Source organism: Ornithorhynchus anatinus, chromosome 14 (assembly GCF_004115215.2).
Source record: "Ornithorhynchus anatinus isolate Pmale09 chromosome 14, mOrnAna1.pri.v4, whole genome shotgun sequence".
Taxonomy (NCBI): domain Eukaryota; kingdom Metazoa; phylum Chordata; class Mammalia; order Monotremata; family Ornithorhynchidae; genus Ornithorhynchus; species Ornithorhynchus anatinus.
In genome coordinates, this window is record NC_041741.1 from 50,491,102 (window position 1) to 50,511,760 (window position 20,659).

At 65.8% G+C, this 20,659-nt stretch overlaps 1 protein-coding gene across 1 annotated transcript in view; it reads right to left on the reverse strand.

Moving 5' to 3' along the window:
- Nucleotides 1-20,659, reverse strand: part of TBC1D22A (TBC1 domain family member 22A) — a 180,941-nt gene that overhangs the window by 135,595 nt on the left and 24,687 nt on the right. Inside the window, exons 5-7 of the mRNA XM_039914009.1 lie at nucleotides 17,199-17,269; nucleotides 14,432-14,560; nucleotides 6,318-6,380 (exon numbers count right to left, since the gene is read on the reverse strand). Of these exons, the coding sequence (XP_039769943.1) occupies nucleotides 6,318-6,380; nucleotides 14,432-14,560; nucleotides 17,199-17,269 (263 nt within the window). The remainder of the gene's footprint in view (nucleotides 1-6,317; nucleotides 6,381-14,431; nucleotides 14,561-17,198; nucleotides 17,270-20,659) is intronic.

Here is a 20,659-nt window from a genome sequence, read left to right on the forward strand (position 1 = left end):
CGGGGGCCCAGAGAAGTCGGGTGACTTGCCCGAGGCCCCGCGGCCAGAGAACGGCGGAGCCGGGGGTAGAACCCAGGTGGTCCGACTCCCGGGTCCGGGCTCCCTCCTCTGAGCCGCGCCCTGTCCGAGGAGCCAAGAAGACCAATGCCCCGTTAGGAGAATTTAAAATCTAAACTATTAGAAAACGTAAATAATCCTGGGGCGCTAGATGAGAGAATTCAGCTGGGGGGGGGGGGCGGGAAGAGAAGAGAAGCCCAAAAAAAAAAAAAAAACCCAAAGAAGAAAGACGCGAGTCACGGAACGTTGACGTGCATTTAAATAAATGCGCTGTCTGAGGAAGCGCCGATGTCATCTGCCGGAAGATAATAAAGGGAAAAGACTCTCAGAGATGAAATGTGCTTAATGAACACGCAGAATGATCCGAAACAGCTCTCACGACGAACCCCTGAGCGTTATTAGCTATTAAGAGTTCCGTTCCAACGCAAGAGATCCTTGCCGTTAGTGGATTCCCGCGAAGTTCTCCGCACGTGGACCGATGCGAAGGGGCTCTTTCGGAACCCCATTTCCACGAAACGATAATCAGAGGGCGGGTTGGGAGGGGCAGAGCCCACCCGCGCCCCCGAAGCGTTAAGGCCCGTCGACGCTTCCTCCGCCTCGCTACGCCCGGCTTCGAGAAGGGAAAGCTCGGCGGGGAGAAGATGCTGCGCCTCAACGCGATGAGAGGCGGCGAGACCCAGCGGCCGGAGCCCGGGTCCGGGAGTCAGAGGGACCCGGGTTCCGACCCCGGCTCCGCCGCTCGGCCGCCGGGTGGCCCCGGGGAGGACGGTTCGTCTCTCCGGGCCTGGGTTACCTCGTCTGTAAAACGGGGATGCAGACCGTCGGCCCCCTGTGGGACGGGGACCGGGTTCGATCCGATCAGCCTGGATCTACCCCGGCGCTCAGTACAGGGCCTGGCGCTATAAAAATAAAAAAGAAAGTTTCCTTACTGCATCCCGGTACATTATTATCATCACCATCCCAAAACCGATCCAAACCCCTCTTTCCTGTAAAAAAAAAAAAAAAAAAAACAAACACCTCCGTTGCATCTTCTCCCGGTCGAGTTGACAGCCCAGGACGGCTTTCCCTCTTAACCCCTAGATCTACGCGAATCGATCGATCCTGTCCTTTGAGCGCTTACTGTGTGCGGAGCGCTGTATTCAGCGCTTGGGAGAGTGCGATGCGCGGGACGACCCGATGACCTCGTATCTCCCCCGGCGTTCAGAACAGCGCCCGGCACGTAGTGAGCGCTTAACAGACACTATCGTCGTTACCGTTATCACTGATAGAGCCGTTCCCCGCCCGCAACGGGCTTACGGTCCAGAACCGACGTCCCACGGTAAGACGCCGGCGGGTTCGCCTTGAGAAATGAGCAGGTCACAACCATCCGCGGCTACACAACTCCCCCGTGCGCCCCGATTTTCACGGCCCGCCCCGGTCCCCGTTCCGAACGGGCGCCCGCAACCCCCGCCTGGCGACGGATGCTCGAGGCCCCCATTCCGGCCGCGCTTCCGTTCGCCGCCACCTTTCATTCATTCGATAGCATCTGCTGAGCGCTTACTAAGCGCAGAGCACTGTACCAAGCGCTTGGAAGGGACAGCGCGGCAACAGATGGAGACGATCCCTGCCCACCGAAGGGCCCGCGGTCACCCGCCATCTCTGAATCGTCCCCGATCCCCCGCCCGACGCGGTGCTCGGGGACGGCGATCCCGACCGCCCCCCGGCTGCGGCGCACCGGCCCAACCGCTTAGCACGATGCTCTGCGCGGAGTCGGCGGCTCGGTGACGCCTCCCAGAATGCACCTGCCCATCACCTGCTCCCCTAAACGGTTCTTGCCAAAAGGATTCCCTTCCTCTTCGGTCTCTTTTCCGACTTCCACTTGAAAAATCCGACTTGAACGTCGACGCGGGCTCCTTTCGAATTCCTCGATTCGCCTCGGGAACGGACCCTCCGAGAGTCCGCAAAGGCCTCTGTTTCCTGAAACGGACACCCTCGTAATCTCCCAGACGGAACAGGAGGCGCCGCTCAACGTTCGAAGCCGCCGCGGACTATCGTCCCGGGGATCGGCGCGACGAGAGACGCACCCCGCAGATAACGCCGGGATGGAGGTCGGCCCCTAGCGGAAACGGGTGCTTTTGGAGAGGGGGAGAAAAATCTTTATAACTCAAACGTCTGCAGCTTTATAGAAAGGATCTCTTCCCTGTGAACGACGGCACCCGTTAAACGTGACCGAAACAAAAACTGACGACGGTCCCGGCATCCAGAGAAAAAGGAATAAATCAACTCCACGGCATCCGCGTTCAAGTGCGAGAAACCCACTGAACGCCGTAAAGAGACCGCCCGTCTAATGTTTACATCATAATTAATAACAGAGCGCCCTCTTCTTACGAGTAACGATTTGTCCGGTTTGGAATTCACACTCGAAGCCCTGCAGGTTTTACAGGACGAGATCGAGCCACCGATCCTACTTCCTGAGCGCTCGCTGAGCGCAGGGCGCCGTACTAAGCGTTTAGGACACCGCACCTTAACGGAGTCGGCAGACCCGTTCCCCGCCCACGGTGAGCTCACGGCCCAGGGCGTGAGGGGAGATCTCATTAGTTTTAGAATTCCTAACCGCGGAGGGAAAAGAGTCCCTTCCTAAAGTCTCTGTTCCCACAGAACGCAGTCTTTCCAACGACGGCATTTCCCGAGCACCCACAGCACGCGCCGGGAGGCGGCGCGGTGCAGCGGGTGGTCCGGGAGTCGGAAGGTCCTGGGTTCCAATCCCAGCTGCGCCACTTCTCTGCGGCGTGACCCCGGGCCAGTCGCTTCACCTCTCCGGGCCTCGGCTCCCTCACGGGCAGAACGGGGACTGAGACCGTGAGCCCCTCGTGGGACAGGGACCGCGTCCGACCCGATCTGCTTGTGGTGATATCGATGGTGTCCGTCGGGCGCCTGCTTCGAGCCGGGCGCGGTGACCACCCCGGCCCCCGGTGCAGGGTCTTCCGCCTAGCGAGCGCTGAACAAATACCACGGTCTTTATTAATAATAATGTCGGTATTTGTTCCGCGCTTACTCTGCGCACAGCCCCGTTCTAAGCGCCGGGGGAGATCCAGGGTCATCGGGTCGTCCCACGTGAGGCTCACGGTCTTCATCCCCATTTGACAGACGAGGTCACTGAGGCACAGAGAAGTGAAGTGACCTGCCCACGGTCACATAGCTGACAAGCGGCAGAGCCGGAATTCAAACCCACGACCGGTCGGTCTCACCTTCCTAATATCGCCGGGACCCGCCCTCTCCTCTCCACCCGAACGGCCACCTTACCGGTACGGGCTCTCGCGATATCCCGGCTGGACTACCGGGTCGGCCTCCTCGCCCATCTCCCTTCCTCCCGTCTCTCCCCGCTCCGGTCCGTTCTTCCCTCCGCCGCCCGGCTCATCTTCCCGCGGAAACGCTCTGGGCCCGTCACTCCCCTCCTTGAAAACCTCCGGCGGTCGCCCGTCGACCTCCGCCCCGAACAGAAACCCCTCACCCTGGGCTTCGAGGCCGTCCGTCCCCTCGCCCCCTCCCGCCTCTCCTCCCTCGTCTCTTTCCGCCGGCCACCCCGCACGCTCCGCTCCTCCGCCGCCCGCCTCCTCGCCGCCCCCCGGTCTCGCCCGTCCCGCCGTCCACCCCCGGGCCGCGTCCTCCCGCGGTCCCGGGACGCCCTCCCCCCTCGCCTCCGCCAAACTCGCTCTCTTCCCCTCTCCGAAGCCCTGCTTACAGCTCACCTCCTCCGAGAGGCCTTCCCGCACTGAGCGTCCCCTTCTCCCTCTGCTCCCTCTACCCCCCCCCCCACCTCTCCGCGGCTACACCCTCTTCTCCCCCCTCCCCCTCCGCCCCTCCCCCTCCCCCGTCCCCTCCCCTCGGCGCCGTACCCGTCCGCTCGACCGCCTAGGTCTCCGTCACCCTATTTATTTTGTCAACGAGATGGACGTCGCCTCGATTCTATTTGTCTGCTGTCGTCGTCGCGAGACGTTCTTCCCCTCGATTCCACCCGCCGCCATCGTCCTCGTCCGTCCGTCTCCCCCCGATGAGACCGTGAGCCCGTCTCTATCCGTTGCCGACCTGTCCGTTCCAAGCGCTCGGTCCGGTGCTCTGCACGTAGTAGGCGCTCGATAAATACTATTGGATGAATGACCTCCGGCTCCCAAGACCGGGCCCTTTCCACCGAGCCACGCTGCTTCTCTTATTAGGGACCGGACATCAGGGAGAGTCCGAAGCAAGGCGATTTCTGCCCCCCCAGGGGCTTAAGCTCCAGCTGGGGAGAGAGAGGAGCACTGTGATTTATTTCCACGTTCGGCTCCCCTGCTAAAATGCCGGCTCCTCGCGAGCACGGCTTCCGCCCACTCCGCTGTCCCCTCCCGAGCGCTTACTCAGCAGAGCCCCCCCCGCCCAGAGTAAGCCCGCAAGCCGTCGACCGATCGGGGGGGTACCTACTGAACGCTTACGAGGCGCAGGGCGCCGTTCTAAGCGACGGGGAGGGTGGAGGAGCCCTGCGGCCTCGTGGGAAGGGTGCGGGCTTGGGAGTCGGCCGCCGCGGGCTCCGATCACGTAGTCGGCACCCGCTGAGCGCTTGGGACCGTAGGATATCACCATAAATAGACACGTCCTCTACCCGCAAGCCTAGAGTTTAGTAAGGATGATAAGGATGGTATTCGTTCAGCGCTTACTACGCGCCGAGCACCGTCCAAAGCGCCGGGGGTAGATACGAGGTGTTCAGGTTGTCCCACGTGGGGCTCGCGGTGTCTTCGTCGCCATTTTCCGGACGAGGTCACCGAGGCCCGGGGAGGTAAAGTGGCTGGCCCCGAGTCACACGGCCGACGAGCGGCGTCCGTCCGTCCGTTCATTCCGTACTGTTTATTGAGCGCTTACCACGCGCAGAGCACCGCATTGGGCGGTTGGAACGTGCGATTCGGCAACAGACGGTGACCGTCCCTGCCCGACGACGGGCTGACGGTCCAGTCGGGGGAGACGGACGGACAAAAGCAACGTCATCGCGACAGACAGAATCGAGGGGACGGACGCCTCGTTAACGAGCCGAATAGGGTCGTAAAAATACGCAGAGCCGGGATCAGAACCCACGGCCTCCGGCTCCCGAGCCGGGGCACATCCCACATTGAGCCACGCTGCTTTTCCAGCAGCGCTCTCGCACGGAGGTGCTCGACGAATACCACCGACTAATCACCAAACGTTCAGAAAAGCGCTCGGCTCGGAGTCGGCGCGCCCCGTTTTTCCGCTTCTTTCTCTACGGTAGTTTTCGAGCGCTTACGGTGTGCCAGGCACTGTTCCGTCTAAGAGCGGGGGTAGATCCAGGCTAATCAAGTTGGACCCGGTCCCCGCCTCCCCTGGGGCTCACGCTCTTAATCCCCGTTTTCCAGATGAGGGAACGGAGGCCCGGAGAGGCCAAGCGACTTGCCCCCCGGGCGCACGGCGGACGGGGGGGGGGGGGGGCGGGGGGGCGGGACCCGAACCCAGGTCCTTTCGCCCGCCGGCCCCCGGGGCCCCGTCGACGAGGCGGCGCCGCTTCCCATTGGACCGAAACGTCTGCACGGCCCCCTCCGTTCGCGGCCAGCCGGAGCCGGAAGAGTCTTAGCCGCCAGAACTCAAAACCCCCCCTTCGTTCCGGGCCGTCCGTCAAACCCGACTGGGCCGAGCTACCCTGATCGAAGAAGGCGGAATACACACTACCGCCAGAGGATTCATGCGGTCGGATTTATTGAGCGCCTACTGCGTGCAGGGCACCGTACCGGGCGCTCGGAAAGCGCGACTGGGCAACGAGCGGAGACAACCCCTGCCCAGAGCGGGCTCACGGGCCAGGAGAACCAGTCCGGTCGATAATAACGTCGGTATCCGTTGGGCGCCTAGTACGCGCAGAGCGCCGTTCTGAGCGCTGGGGGAGACGCGGGGTCACCGGGTCGTCCCACGTGAGGCTCCCGGTTAATCCCCACCTTACAGCCGAGGGAACCGAGGCCCCGGTGGAGTGACCCGCCCCCGGTCACCCAGGGAGCCGGCATTCGAACCCACGACCTCTGACTCCCACGCCCGGGCTCCCTCCCCCGAGCCACGCCGCTTCTTTTCAGTCAGTGAGAGAGGGCAGTGATAGAACGTCTCTGAAACGGTCACCGGGTAAACGGAGGCGAGTCCCTCGAGAAATCCATCCGTCGTCACGCGTCCGTGTTCGTCGAGCGCCTCCCGTGCGCAGGGCACCGCGGCGAGCGCTCGGGAGGGTGCGACACAACCATAAAGAGCGACGATCTTACCTCGGTGACCTTCGCCTGAAGAATCAGTGCTTCGGGGCTCGTGCGTGGGATATCGATGTGGATCTAGAGGTTGGGAAGAGAGAATGAACACGTTTCAGGGGAGCGAGCGAAGGTCACCGAAATCCCATCCTATAAGAACCATCGTCTTCGATCCTCTTTCCTTTAGAGCGTCTGGGAGACGCCTTCCGCGCGTGCGGCGTGTAGGTGCGGGTCGGCCGGGCCGGACGCGGTCCCCGTCCAACGCGGGGGTTCCGATCCCGCCCCCGCCGCCCGTCTGCTGTGTGACTTTGGGCGAGTCGCCTCGCTCCCCGGGCCTCGCCCGCCTCATCTGTGAAACGGGGGCCGAGACCGTAAGCTCCACGTGGGACAGTCCCGATTACCCTGCACATTGACCCCGGCACCCGGACGCGGCGCGGCTCCGTGGGAGGAGCCCGGGCCTGGGAGTCGGAGGTCGCGGGTTCGGATCCCGGCTCCGCCACCCGTCGGCCGCGGGACCGTGGGCGAGTCGCTTCGCTGCTCCGGGCCTCGGCTCCCTCGTCTGTCAAACGGGGATGAGGACCGCGAGCCCCACGTGGGACGACCCCGTTCCCTCGTGTCTACCCCAGCGCTCAGAACGGGGCTCCGCACGTAGTAAGCGCTCAACGAGTACCGACGTCATCGTCATCATCATCATCAGAAGAGTGCTCGGCCCGCAGCAGGCGCTTAACAGACACCCTCATCATCATCATCATCATCATCATCATCATCACAGGGGATCAGGGACCGTGTCCGACGCGGTTCGCTCGCATCCACCCCAGCGCTTAGTACGGCGCCGGCCACGCAGCGGGCGCTTTCCAGATACGACGGTCGTCGTCACGTTTGCCAGCACTTCCATCGATCACGGGTCTTTACTGAGTGCTTACCACATGCAGGGCGCCGTGAGAATAATAACAACGCCGGCATCTGCTGAGCGCTCACCAGGCGCAGGGCACCCTTCGGAGGCTGTCCCTCGTGGGGCTCCCGGTCTCCGTCCCCGTTTCCCAGACGAGGGAACCGAGGCCCGGAGAAGCGAAGCGACGCGCCCCCGGGCCCGCGGCCGGCGGGGCCGGCATTCGAACCCAGGACCTCGGACCCCCGAGGCCGGGCTCTTGCCACCGAGCCCCGCCGCTCCCGCACCGTACTACGTGTCGCGCTTGGGAGAGGGCAATCCAACAGAATCGGCGGACGGGTTCCCTGCCCGCAACCGGCTCCCACCCCGCGGTTCGCCGACAGATACTATCGCTTCTACCGGAGGGGCAGGGTGGCTGGGTGGAAAGAGCCCGGGCTTTGGAGTCAGCGGTCACGGGTTCCGATCCGGCCTCCGCGCCGCTTCACTCTTTCATTCGTTTGCATTTATGGAGCCCTTACCGCGAGCAGAGCGCTTCTAAGCGTCTGGAACGGGCACTCGGGCAACAGGCGGAGACGAGCCGCTCATTCCTTCACTCAACGGTATTTACCGAGCGCTCGCTTACCGCGTGCGGAGCACCGTACTGAGCGCTTGGAACGGACAGTTCGGCGACAGACAGAGACGGCCCCCGCCCGTCGACGGGCTTACAGCAGAAAAGGGAGAGACAGGCAACAAAACGAGTCGTCGGGCCCGGGTACCGTCAAGGTAAACGGAATCACATACGACGACGACGACGACGACGGTATCCGTCAGGCGCCTGCTGCGCGCAAAGCACCGTTCTAAGCGCTGGGGGGATCGGGTTGTCCCGCGGGGGGCTGACGGTCTTAATCCCCATTTTACAGACGAGGGGACCGAGGCACCGTGAGGTGAAGCGACTTGCCCCAAGTCACAGAGCTGCCAAGCGGCGGGGCCGGGATCGGAACCCGCCGCCTCTGGCTCCCAGGCCCGGGCTCTTTCCACTGAGCCGCCCTGCCTCTCTGGTAGAAGTGATGACGATTCGTTCAGTAGCATCTACTGAGCGCTTACCGTGTGCAGGGCACCGTACTGAACGCTTGGAACGGACAGAACGGTAACGGCCAGAGACGGTCCCCGCCCTCTGACGGGCTCACGGTCTAGGATAAGCGATACGCGCGCATCGTCAATAAAACGGACCGATAGATAACATATACAGATATACACCTGTCAGCCGCGCGACTGTGGGCAAGTCACTTAAGTTCTCTGGTCCTCGGTTTTCTCACCCGCAAAACGGGGACGAAGACCGTGAGCCCCACGCGGGACGACCTGATTCCCCGGCATCGACCCCGCGCTTAGAACAGCGCGTGACACGTAGCGAGCACTAACGAGTGTCACCGTCGTCAGAGAAGCGGCGCGGCTCAGTGGAAAGAGGCCGGGCTCGGGAGCCGGGGGTCACGGGTTCGAGTCCCGGCTCCGCCGCTCGTCGGCCGCGTGACCGCGGGCGAGTCGCTTCGCTTCTCTGGGCCTCGGTCTCCCTCATCTGGAAAAGGGGGATGGGGTCCGCGAGCCTCCCGCGGGACGACCCGCCGACCCCGTATCTCCCCCGGCGCTCGGAACGGTGCTCTGCACCCGGTAAGCGCTTAACCGATACCGACGTTACCGTTATCATTATCCTTATTATTGTTACCACTGAACTCTGGGAGAGGGACGGTTCTACATTCCGAATCCTAGTCCGAATTCCTGAACTCCCCTCTAAGGCCCCGAGTCGACCAGCTGACATCCCAGAGGACGGACCCGATGACCTCTCTTCTCACCGGTGTCTCCTCTCTCGGGTTTCCAGCGCCCGCTCGGCCCGCCGGCCGGTGAGCTCCTGCAAGGCGGGGATCGAGCGGCTCCCCGTTACCGCGTCCTCCCGAGCGCTTGGCCCAGTGCCCGGCGCAGACTGGGCGCTCAGTAAATCCCACAGGTTGATCAAATGCAGGGAGCACTTGGACCTATTCCCCTCTCTTCACCCCTCCCTCGGCCCCGGAGCGCTTAACGTACACGTCCGTAATTCACTTCCCTCCGGACCGTAAGCTCGTTGTGGATCAGAACCCACAACCTCTGCCTCCCCAGAAGCAGCGCGGCTCAGCGGAGAGAGCCCGGGCTCGGGGGTCGGAGGTCACGGGTGCGACTCCCGCCCCCGCCACCCGGCAGCCGCGTGACCGTGGGCGGGTCGCTTCGCTTCGCCGGGCCTCGGTTCCCTCATCTGTCAAACGGGGATTGGCCGCGAGCCCAAGTGGGACGACCCGACGACCCCGTGTCTCCCCCGGCGCCCGGGACGGTGCTCTGCACGCAGTGAGCCGCTTGACGGACGCCCGCGGTTATCGTTATCATTGACTCCGTCGCACCGTAACCCTCCCACGCACCTAGCACAGCGCTCCGCACGGCGTCAGTGCTCGACGCTTGCCACCGCTTGAATGCTAAACGATAAAACGTCCCACACGGTTGCATTCAGACGGCTCCGTCCACGGCGGCGACCCAGCCGACGCTAACTGCGACGCGAAGAGTCCGAGATGCTTTCATCTTCCCTCCGCTCTTAGTTTCAAAGTCCTCAAAGGACCGTCTCGGGCTTCACCCTCACTTTCATCTCAGTCGGCTCGGAGCGGCAGAATGATTCGAAAACCCTCACCGCGCTACCTCCGAGCCCCCTTTCCCCGTTCTCCTTATCCGAGCGGAGTTCGCTGGGTGAAAAGCCGGCCCGCCGCTCTAGCGGCCTCACATCGGTTGCGCTCGATTAGCGGGGGTGTCGGCCTCGGGCTGTTCGGTGACACGATCCGTGGCGATTAGGAAAGATTGATTTTTTTTTTTAGCCCCGACACGGAGAGCAGTTCGGGATCATCGACAGCAGACGAGCTTTCGGTCGGACGCCGCCTTTTCGTTCGGGGTTGATTTCGCGGGGGGTGGTTAACGGTACTTGTCGAGCGCTTACTTCGCGTCGGGCGCCGTTCAAAGTTGGTATCCGTTAAGCGCTTACTACGTGCAGGGCAACAGCAATAATAACGTTGGTATCCGTTAAGCGCTCACTACGTGCCGAGCGCCGTTCCGAGCGCCGGGGGAGTCGCGGGGGAATCGGGTCGTCCCCCGTGGGGCTCCCGGTCCCCGTCCCCATTAGACAGGCGAGGCGACCGAGGCACGGAGAAGTTCGGTAAGGACGCTGGTATCCGTTAAGCGCTCACTACGTGCCGAGCGCCGTTCCGAGCGCCGGGGGGGGACGCGGGGGAATCGGGTCGCCCCCCCCGTGGGGCTCCCGGTCTTCGGCCCCATTTTACAGATGAGGTCGCTGAGGCCCAGAGAAGCGAAGCGACTCGCCCCCGGTCACACAGCTGACGGGCGGCGGAGCTGGGATTCGAACTCATGACCCCCCGACTCCAAAGCCCGTGCTCTTCTCCGCCGGGCCGGGCCGCTTCGAGTACTCGTTAGGCACTGACTCCGTGTCCAGCGCCGTTCTAAGTGCTGGCACGGATCGTCGGTCGGTCGTATTTATTCAGTGCTCACTGTGAGCGCTGTGCTGAGGAGAGTAGAAGCAGCGTGGCTCAGTGCAAAGGGCTCTGGGACTCGGTTAACTCACCTGTAAAATGGGGATCGAAAGCGTGAGCCCCACGTGGGACTGCCGGATCACCCCGCGTCCCCCCCCCCCCGCCCCCCCCAACGCTCGGAACGGTGCTTTGCACACAGTAAGCGCTTAAGAGATCCCACCGTTACTATCCCTGTTACAACCGGACGCATCCCCTGCCGCCGCCGAGACCGGGTCGGACACGGCCCCCGTCCCACGTGGAAGTCTCCCCCTCCGGGCTGCAGTGACGACGAGCGCCTCTGTCGAGAGCTCACCGGGTGCCAGGCGCCGTACCGAGCGCCGGGGTGGCTACGGGGAAATCCCGTTGGACCCGGTCCCCGTCCCGCGTGGGGCTCACGGTCTCAGTCCCCATCTTACAGATGAGGGAACTGAGGGCCCGGAGAAGCGAGGGGACTCGCCCGAGGTCCCGCAGCGGACGAGCGGCAGAGCCGGGATCGGAACCCGTGACCGTCGGAGTCCCGGGCCCGGGCTTCGTCCAGCTACGCCGTGATGCTCCCGTCCGCTCGCCGTGGACGGGGAACGTGTCTGTTACGTTGTCGGACTGTACTCTCCCACGAGGTCAGTACAGGGGCAGCGCGGCTCAGTGGAAAGGGCCCGGGCTCGGGAGTCGCGGGTCACGGGTTCGGACCCCGGCTCTGCCGCCTGTCGGCCGGGTGACCGCGGGCGGGTCGCTCCGCGTCTCCGGGCGGGCCTCAGTCACCGCGTCTGGAAAACGGGCATGAAGACCGTGAGCCTCCCGTGGGACGAGCCGACGGCCCCGCGTCTCCCCCGGCGCTTAGGACGGTGCTCCGCAGGCGGCGGGCGCGTAACCAATACCGACGTCACTGTCGTTACGCTTCCGTCGGCCCGCCCTGGACGGGGAACGTGTCTGTTATACCGTTGTCCCGTGCTCTCCCAAGGGTTTGGTACAGTGCTCTGCTCGTAGTGAGCGCTCAATAAATAGACCGTAGGCCCGTCAAAGGGCAGGGACCGTCTCTATCTGTTACCGGCCCGTCCGTTCCAAGCGCTCAGTACAGTGCTCTGCACGTGGCGAGCGCTCGACAGATACCGGTGACTGGATGGAGGAATACAAGCGACTCATCGGGACGGCGGTTACCTCCGCCCCTCGGGGGGGAGGAGGCCGGAGAGGAGAGCGCTTAGGACGGCGCTATGCACACGGTGAGCGCCCGATCGATCCGACCGAATGAAAGAGATACCCAAAAATGAGTCTTTTCAGGGGGAGAAAAAAGACGAGAAAGAAACCTCTCCGAACCCCTCTCCTAAACGAGTAGCCACGGGCAAAATATTCATCGGCGGTTTATAGGACGGATCTACCCCTGCCGAACGCGCTTCCGTCTCCGACGAACAGGCCCATCCGCCGAAATACACATCCTCCCCGAGAAGACGGCTCCGACCGAGCCCAAATCTGGACTCGAGCCTGACCCTGGCTACGGGTCAAGGGATACATTTCGTATGTATTTTTTCTGTTTTAAACTCATCCGCCCCTCCGCGGTTCGGGGGGGGGGGGGGGGGGGCCGGCGGGGGAAGGCGAGGAGCGTCGACCCGGTTCGACGCGGCAGAAACCCCTTCGGTTCCGTCCGGGCGGGATCCTCGCCGCGGATGCGGGCGCGGGGACCTGGGCCCCCCGCGGCCCGCCAGCGCCGGGGGGGAGACCGTCCCGCGGGTCGGAGGCGGAGGACGCCTCGACCCCCGGCACCTGGCCGTCTCGCTTCAGGCGGCGGGGTCCGAGACCCCGCCCGCCCCCGGGGCCGGAGGCCGAACAGACGTATTTCCGACGGATACCGTCGTCGGGGGGGGGGGGGGGGCGGGAGCGCGCCGCGTCGCCCGCGCGGAGACGCGCCGCGGATTCGACCGCTTAAAGATAATCAGTGACGTGCCATTCTAAATACCTTCTAAATCACGTACGGAGCTACCCGCCGACGCCCCGGACGCGTCGGGAATTTTAGGTTCCGTCTCCCCGCGGCCGTACCCGCCATCTGTCCGCTCTATCCGGGGAACCCTGGCCGCGTCTGCCGCCCGCCGACCCCGACGACGAACCGACAGACGGACCGCGGCGTCCGCGTCTCCCCGGATGACTCCCTCCGGCGGACCGAGTCGTCCGGGGCCGCCCCGGGGGGGGGCGGATTAACCGGTCCGGGCTCCACGGAGCCCCCGAGGTCTTTCTCGGCGCCGGGAGAGCTCGGTCCCCCGGGGCCGTTGATCCCGAGAACCCACGGACTCTCCCTCTCTCTCTCCCCCTCGCCGGCGCCTCCGAAAAATCTCCCCGGAAATACGGAAATGAAAGCGGCCGTGATCGTCCCGTACGTAGCGGGAAGAGGAGCCGGGAGTCGGGAGGACCTGAGTTCTAATCCCGGCTCCGCCGCCGGCCCGCTGCGTGACCCCGGACAAGTCCCGTCACCTCTCCGGGCCTCGGTTCCTTCGTCTGTGAAACGGGGGTCGCGACGGGGGCAACCCGGCCGGCTTGGGCAATGACAGTGGCGACGCTCCCCGGGAAGCGCTCGCTACGCGCCAAGCGCCGTTCTGAGCGGCGGGGTAGGCACGGGGTCAGCGGGTCGTCCCACGTGGGGCTCACGGTCTTCGTCCCCATTTTACAGACCAGGTCGCTGAAGCGCCGAGAAGCGAGGCGCCCGAAGTCACGCAGCCTCTAAGTGGCGGAGTCGGGGTGAGGACCCACGACCTCCGATTCCCGGGCCCGGGCTCCTTCCACTGCTTCTCTGTTCAGTACGGAGCCTGGCTCGCAGAAAGCTCTTAACAGATACCATTTTTCTAAAACCGGCCTCCTCTGTGGCTCGGTTCCCTCAACCGAAAATTAAGACCCCCCCCCGAGCCCCACGGGGGACAGGGACCGCGTCCGACGCTACCGACCCAGATCTTCCCCGGGGGCCCGGTACGCTGACTCGGAGCACTGAGTCCGCCGCTCCGCTCGCGGTCAGCGCTCGCCGAATATAATTAAGTCACCGACCGGCCCGCAGTAAGCCCTTGATAAGCACCACGCTAAAAGAAGAGTGAAATAAAATAAACGATAATAATAATAATGATGACGTCGGTATCTGTCAAGCACTCGCTACGTGCGGGGCACCGCCGTAAGCGCCGGGGGAGATACGGGGTCACTCATTCATTCGCTCGACAGCACCCACTGAGCGCTTACTGTGCGCAGAGCACCGTACCGAGCGCTGGGAACGGACGAGCCGGCAGCGGACGGAGACGGTCCCCGCCGTCCGACGGGCTCACGGCCCGATCGGGGGAGACGGGCGGACGAGGACGACGGCGATAAACAGAGCCGAGGGGAGGAACGTCTCGTGAAAACAACGGCGACTAAACGGAACCGAGGCGACGCACGATCCGTTAACAGGGTCATCAGGTGGTCCCACGGGAGGCTCACGGTCAATCCCCGTTTTCCGGATGAGGGAACCGAGGCCCAGAGAAGCGGAGCGACTCGCCCACGGTCCCGCGGCTGGCGGGCGGCGGGGCCGGGCTCCGGCCCCGCGACCTCCGACTCCCGAGCCCGGGCTCCTCCCGCCGAGCCGCGCCGCCTCGCGACCGTCCCCCCGGGCCCCGGGCCGCCGGGCCGCGCCGCCTCCCGACGGGACGCCGCCGGGAGCCGCGTCCCCGGCCCACCTGTCTGTACGTGTCCCGGTGGGTCTCGTCGTTCCTGGAGTCGTAGTACTGTTCGACGAAGGCGAAGTATTCCTTCTGCTTCCTCTGGAGGGTCCCTCTCCTTCGCTCCACGTTGGCCGGCAGGTAGCCCTGCGCAGAACGAGGGGGAGGGGAGGGTGGACGGGCGCCCGCTACGTGCGGAGCGCCGGGCCGACGGGCCGGGGGGAGACGGCGGCAGTAATGGCGACGGTGTCTCTTAAGCGCCTGCTACCTCCCGAGCGCCGCTCTAGGCGCCGGGGTGGATACGGGGCGGGCGGGTGGTCCCGCGTTGGGGCTCGCGGCCTCTCGTTCCTTCGGTGGTATTTATCGAGCGCCCGCCACGTGCGGAGCGCCGTTCTAAGCGCCGGGGGAGAGACGGGGTCATCGGGTCGTCCCGCGTGAGGCTCGCGGTTGATCCCCGTCTTCCGGACGAGGTCACCGAGGCGCGGCGAAGCGACTCGCCCGCGGTCACCCGGCCGAGGCGTGGCGGGGCCGGGACCCGAACCCGCGACCTCCGCGACCGGGCCACGCTGCTTCTCCGGTCGATGGATCGGTCGGTCGATCGATCGCGATCCACCGAGCGCGTGCCGCACCCACTGCTCGGGAGAGTCCAGTAAGGCGGGGTGGGTAGAAAGGGCGACTCATCGGTTCGACTGCAGGGTCGCGGCCTGGCGGAAAGAGCCCGGGCCTGGGGGTCGGACGTCGCGCGTTCGAATCCCGGCTCCGCCGCTCGTCAGCTGGGCGACGGCGGGCGAGTCACTTCTCTGGGCCTCAGTCCCCTCATCTGGGAAACGGGGACTGAGGCCGCGAGCCTCACGTGGGACCGCCCGATGACCCCGGATCTCCCCCGGCGCTCAGAACGGCGCTCCGCGCGCAGGACCGACGTCATCGTCGTCATCAGACGACGGGGGACGGACGGCAGAACGGGCGTCGACACGAAGAAGATTAGAGATACGCGCATACAGCGCGGTGGGGGGACGGGGACGGGGACGGGGGGGGGGGGGGAGAGCGAAGGGAGGGAGTCGGGGCGACGCGGGGGGGGGGGAGGGGGGGGGGGCTAAGTCTGGGAAGGCCCCTCGGAGGAGGCGCGCCTCCGGTAGGGCTCGGAACTGGGGCCGACCTGGGGAGGGAGGGCGTCCCGGGCCGGAGGGGGGACGCAGGCCGGGGTCGGGGACGCGTCTAATGACGACGACGTCGGCATCCGTTGAGCGCTCACTACGTGCCGAGCGCCGGGGGAGACGCGGGGGAGTCGGGCCGTCCCCCGGGGGGCTCACGGTCCTCGTCCCCGGCCGGCAGACGAGGGAACCGAGGCCCGGGGGAGCGGAGCGACTCGCCCACGGTCCCGCGGCCGACGGGCGGCGGGGCCGGGAGTCGAACCCGCGACCTCCGACTCCGAAGGCCGGGCTCTCTCCGCCGAGCCGCGCTGCTCCTCGAGCAGTCCGCCGACTACGTCTTCCGGCTCTCTCGTACCACGCTCTCCCCGGGGCTTGCTACGGGCGCTCCGCGTACGGTGAGCGCTCGGTAAATACCGTCGACTAACGGTCATCTGTAATCTCCTCTACTCTCCGCCTCCCCCTCCAGTCGCCAAGCTCCCCGCGGGCTGGGAACGGGTCCGCTAACTCTGCCGCGCCGCTCTCTCCCGGGCGCTCGGTACGGCGTCGTGCGCGTAGTAAGCGCTCGGCAAACGCCACCGACGGATTCGCTGAAAGACTGCGAGCTCGCTGCGGGCGGGGACCGGGTCGGATAGCCCCGTCGTACTCCCGGGTGCTCGGTACGGTGCCCCGCACGCAGGGAGTGCCCGATAAACGCCAGCGACGAGGATGATCTCCAGACGCTAGGCCCGCGCGGGCGGGGAGCGGGTCCGTCTATCGTCGCGCCGTCCTCTCCCGGGCTCTCGGTACGGCGCTCCGCACGGCAGGCGCTCAGTGAACACAACCGAACGGATCATCTCTTCCCATCGAGTCCGCCAGCTCAACCCCTCCCGGGGTCGCCTGAACGTCGGGCCGGCCGGCGTTACCGTGGGCGAGTCGCTTCGCTCCTCCGGGCCTCGGTTCCCTCGTCTGTAAAATGGGGATTAACCGGGAGCCTCACGCGGGACGACCCGACGACCCCGTTATCTCCCCCGGCGCTCAGAACGGTGCTCCGCACGCAGTAAGCGCTTGACGGATACCGGCGTTACCGCCATTAACGCGCCGGAAGAACGATCGATCGACATCCCCCCGCGAACGTCGCCTCTGCGTCTCGGCTCCGGACCGGCCGCCCGCCCGGACCCCGGAGGTCGGGCCCGCTTAGGACTCCCGGGGCTCCGGAAAAAAGAGGGGGCCGTCTGAGCCGTCCCCCGGAGAAATCCGACGCCCCTTCACGGCTCCGCTCGTCTTCCGAGGACGACTCCCGGGGGCCGAACGTCCGGAGCGTGAGCGTCCCGTCCCCCCCCCCCCCCCTTTCTCTGTACACGTTAAGGAACCGAAACAAAGCAAAGGGGAAAGGGAGAGAGCCGCGACCGTCGTGAATCGTCGCTTCTACTCGTCTCCCGGCCGTCTCGTCAGAGCGAGCTCGAAAGCGAGCGAAGGACGGCGGGGGCCGGCCGGGGGGAGAGCGTCGGCGGCGCCGAACCTAAGGGTCTCCGTCGGCGGGCGAGAGAGAGGCCGTAAACGTCTGGGTCGCCGCCGACGGGCCATAAGTCAGACGGAACGGCGGGTGGCGACGGGTGGGATCTGCCCGACGATCGAAAGAAAAGGCGGCAACTTACCGAGAGGAGCTTCCACGCGACGGGGCGGACCGGCCTGGGGATCCCGGACCAGCTCAGCTTCCGTAATTCGTCTGCGGGCGGACAAGAGGGGAGGGAGAGCGGGCGTGACCGAAGGAAGACCAGAGAAAAAATAAATAACCATCGCGACCACCGCAGCAATCCCCGTCATCATCGGGACACCCGTCGAGCGCCTACTGTCTAGCGAGCGTCGTCCGGAGCGCCGGGGTAGCCGCGGGTTAATGACGACGGTCACGGCGACGGCACCCGACAAGCGCTCGCTAGGCGCCGAGCCCCGTTCCGACTGCCGGGGTGGGTCCGGAGTCGGGAGGCGGTCCCACGTGGGGCTCCGGGTCTACAATCCCCATTTCGCAGACGAGGTCGCTGAGGCCCGGAGAAGCGACCGGCCCGAGGTCACAGAGCCGGCGCGTGGCGGAGCCGCGATCGGGACTGGCGACCTCTGACCCCCAGCCCCCGTGCCCCTCCCGCCGACCGCGTGCCAGGCGCCGTACTGAGCGCCGGGGTGGATCCGGGCAAATCGGGGTGGAGCCGGACCCCGTCCCACGTGGGGCTCACGGTCTCATTCCCCATTTCAGAGACGAAAGGGACCGAGGGCCGGAGAAGGGACGCGACTCGGCCGAGGGCACGGGGCAGACGCGTGACGGAGCCGGGATTCATTCGTCCGACGGCATTTATCGAGCGCTTGCCGTGTGCGCGGCACCGTCCTGAGCGCCTGGAATGGACAGTTCGGCAACAGACAGAGACGGTCCCCGCCCGGCGAGGGGCTCGCAGTCCAGTCGAAACAGCGATGGCATTCGTTAGGCGCCTCCTACGCGCCGAGCACTGTTCTGAGCGCTGGGGGGGGATACAAAGCCATCAGGTTGAGCCAATGGGGCTCACGGTCTCAGTCCCCATTTTCCAGATGAGGTCGCTGAGGCCCGGAGAAGTGAAGGGACTCGCCCGCAGTCACACAGCTGACGAGCGGCGGAGCCGGGATCGGAACCCGTGAGCTCCGACTCCCAAGCCCGGGCTCCTCGCCCCGAGCCGCGCCGCTTCTCTGGTATTGCTACTACCTATTTCCTTTCGGTATTTCTTAAGCGCCTGGTACGTGGCAAGCGCCTGACCGGAGAAGCGGCGCGGCTCAGCGGAGAGAGCCCGGGCTCGGGAGTCGGAGGTCACGGGTTCCGATCCCGGCTCCGCCGCTCGGCGGCCGTGGGACCGTGGCCGAGTCGCTCCGCTTCTCTGCGCCCCGGTTCCCTCATCTGTCAAATGGGGACGAAGACCGCGAGCCTCGCGTGGGGCGACCCGACGAGCCCGGGTCCCCGCCGGCGCTCGGGACGGTGCCCTGCACGTAGTGAGCGCTTAAATACCCACGTCGTCGTCGGCGTCGTCATCACTAAGCCCCGGGGTAGATACGGGTGAATCGGGGCAAACCCATTCCCCGTCCCAGAGCGGGCTCCCGGGCTCGGCGGGAGAGGGAACGGGTATCGACCCCGCCCCCCCGCCCCCCCCCCCCCCCCCCAATTCGTCAGCCGGAGAAACCGAGGCCCGGAGAGGTGAAGCGACCGCGCCAGGGCCTCGCGGCCGGCGCGGGGCGGGATGGGGATCGGAACCCGGGTCCTCGGGCTCCCGGGCACCGCCCCCTCCCCGCCGGGAAGCGGCCCGGGCCGGGCACCTCCATCTCGGACGGCACCGGGCCGGCGGTCGGGCCCGGACTTCCCGGACCTCGACTCTCCGGCCCCGACGCGCCCCCGCGGATCGCGGCCGCGGGCCGACGGCCCCGGCCGATTCCGCCGACCGCCCGTGATTCGTTTCTCTTTTGTCGATTTCTAAACGTTCTCCGCTCCCGCTGCGACAGAAGCAATTATCTTTCCCCGGACTTTTTACGAATCCCACGTCAGCTCCTTTTCCAAACGCCTGACGGCCAACGGTCAATACCGCAAACAAGAGAAATGCTTAAAGAGGAGGGCTCGCTTACATAAGCGCCCCGAACGCAGAGCCCCGATATCTGATCGTTTTCGAATCGGCGGAAGCCCGATTCGGGTACGGGCGCCGTAACCGGCGCCGGCCCTCCGCCGCCTCCGGATCTCCGCTCGACTCCGTGGCCGAGAGGCCCCCGGAGCGCTCGGTCCGGCGCCCCGCACACGGCGGGCGCTCGGGACGTCCGGCTGAACGGAGCGGCGCGGCGCGGCGAGCCCGGGCTCGGGAGTCGGAGGTCGCGGGTTCCGATCCCGACTCCGCCGCTCGACGGCTGGGCGACTTGGGGCGGGTCGCTCCACTTGTCGGTGCCTCGGTCGCCTCATCTGTAAAACGGGGATTAACCGCGAGCCTCACGTGGACCGACCCGATCGCCCCGTATCTCCCCCGGAACGGCGCTCGGCACACAGCGAGCGCTGAACGAATACCGCCGTGATTCCCGTTAACGAGACGGGCGGGGGAGAAACCGAGCCCCGGGTCGAAGGGCCAGGTTTCCGAGAGAGAAGCGGCGCGGTCTAGCGGAAAGAGCCCGGGCCCGGGAGCCGGAGGACCTGGGTTCTGATCCCGGCTCCCCCCTCCCCGCCGCGTGACCCCGGCCCGGTCACTTCGCCTCCCCGCGCCTCCGTTCCCCTTCCGCGAAATGGAAACCCGATCCCCGCCGTCACTGTCGTGTCACCGCGCTCGGGGAGACGTCGCGCACGACCCCTTTTCCTCTGCTCCCGCTCCCCGTCGCCCCGACTCGCTCCCCCTACTCGCCTCCCCCGGATCACAGCCCTTGCGTACGTACGTACGCGTTTACTGTCGTCCTTCTGTTTATTTTTTATCAACGGCGCGTAAACAGCGACCGTTATTTTTACTTACCGTTCGCTCGTCACGAGGTCCGTCTCCCCGCTCCCAGACCGGGAGCCCGCCGCGGGCAGGGACCGTCTCCGTCGGTCGCCGAACCGTGCTCTCCCAGGCGCTCGGCACGGCGCCGGGCGCACGGCGGGCGCTCGGTAAACACGACCGAACGAACGAATGTCGGAGCGATGCTTCGGATCGGGTCGATCGAATCTCTCGAGCACCGTACTAAGCGCTCGGGAGGGCGCAGCCCAACAGACGCGTTCTCCGCCCGCGGCGAGCTCACGGCCTCCGCCGCCGGGCTGCCGCGGGACCTCGGGGAAGTCGCTTCGCGTCTCGGGGCCTCAGTCACCTCATCTGGGAAACGGGGACGGAGGCCGGGAGCCCCAGGCGGGACGGCGGCTGGGTCCAAACCGATCTGCGTGCGCAGTGACGACGCGACAGGCACGGTGCTAAGCGCTGGGGTGGAGTCGAGCCGATCGGGTCGGACCCGGTCCCTGTCATTCGTTCATTCGATAGCCTCTGTCGGGCGCTCGCTACGAGCAGGGCACCGTACCAAGCGCTCGGAGCGGACGGGTCGGCCACAGGGTCCCCGCCCCCCGACGGGCCCGCGGTCCGATCGGGGGAGACGGACGGACGAGAACGAC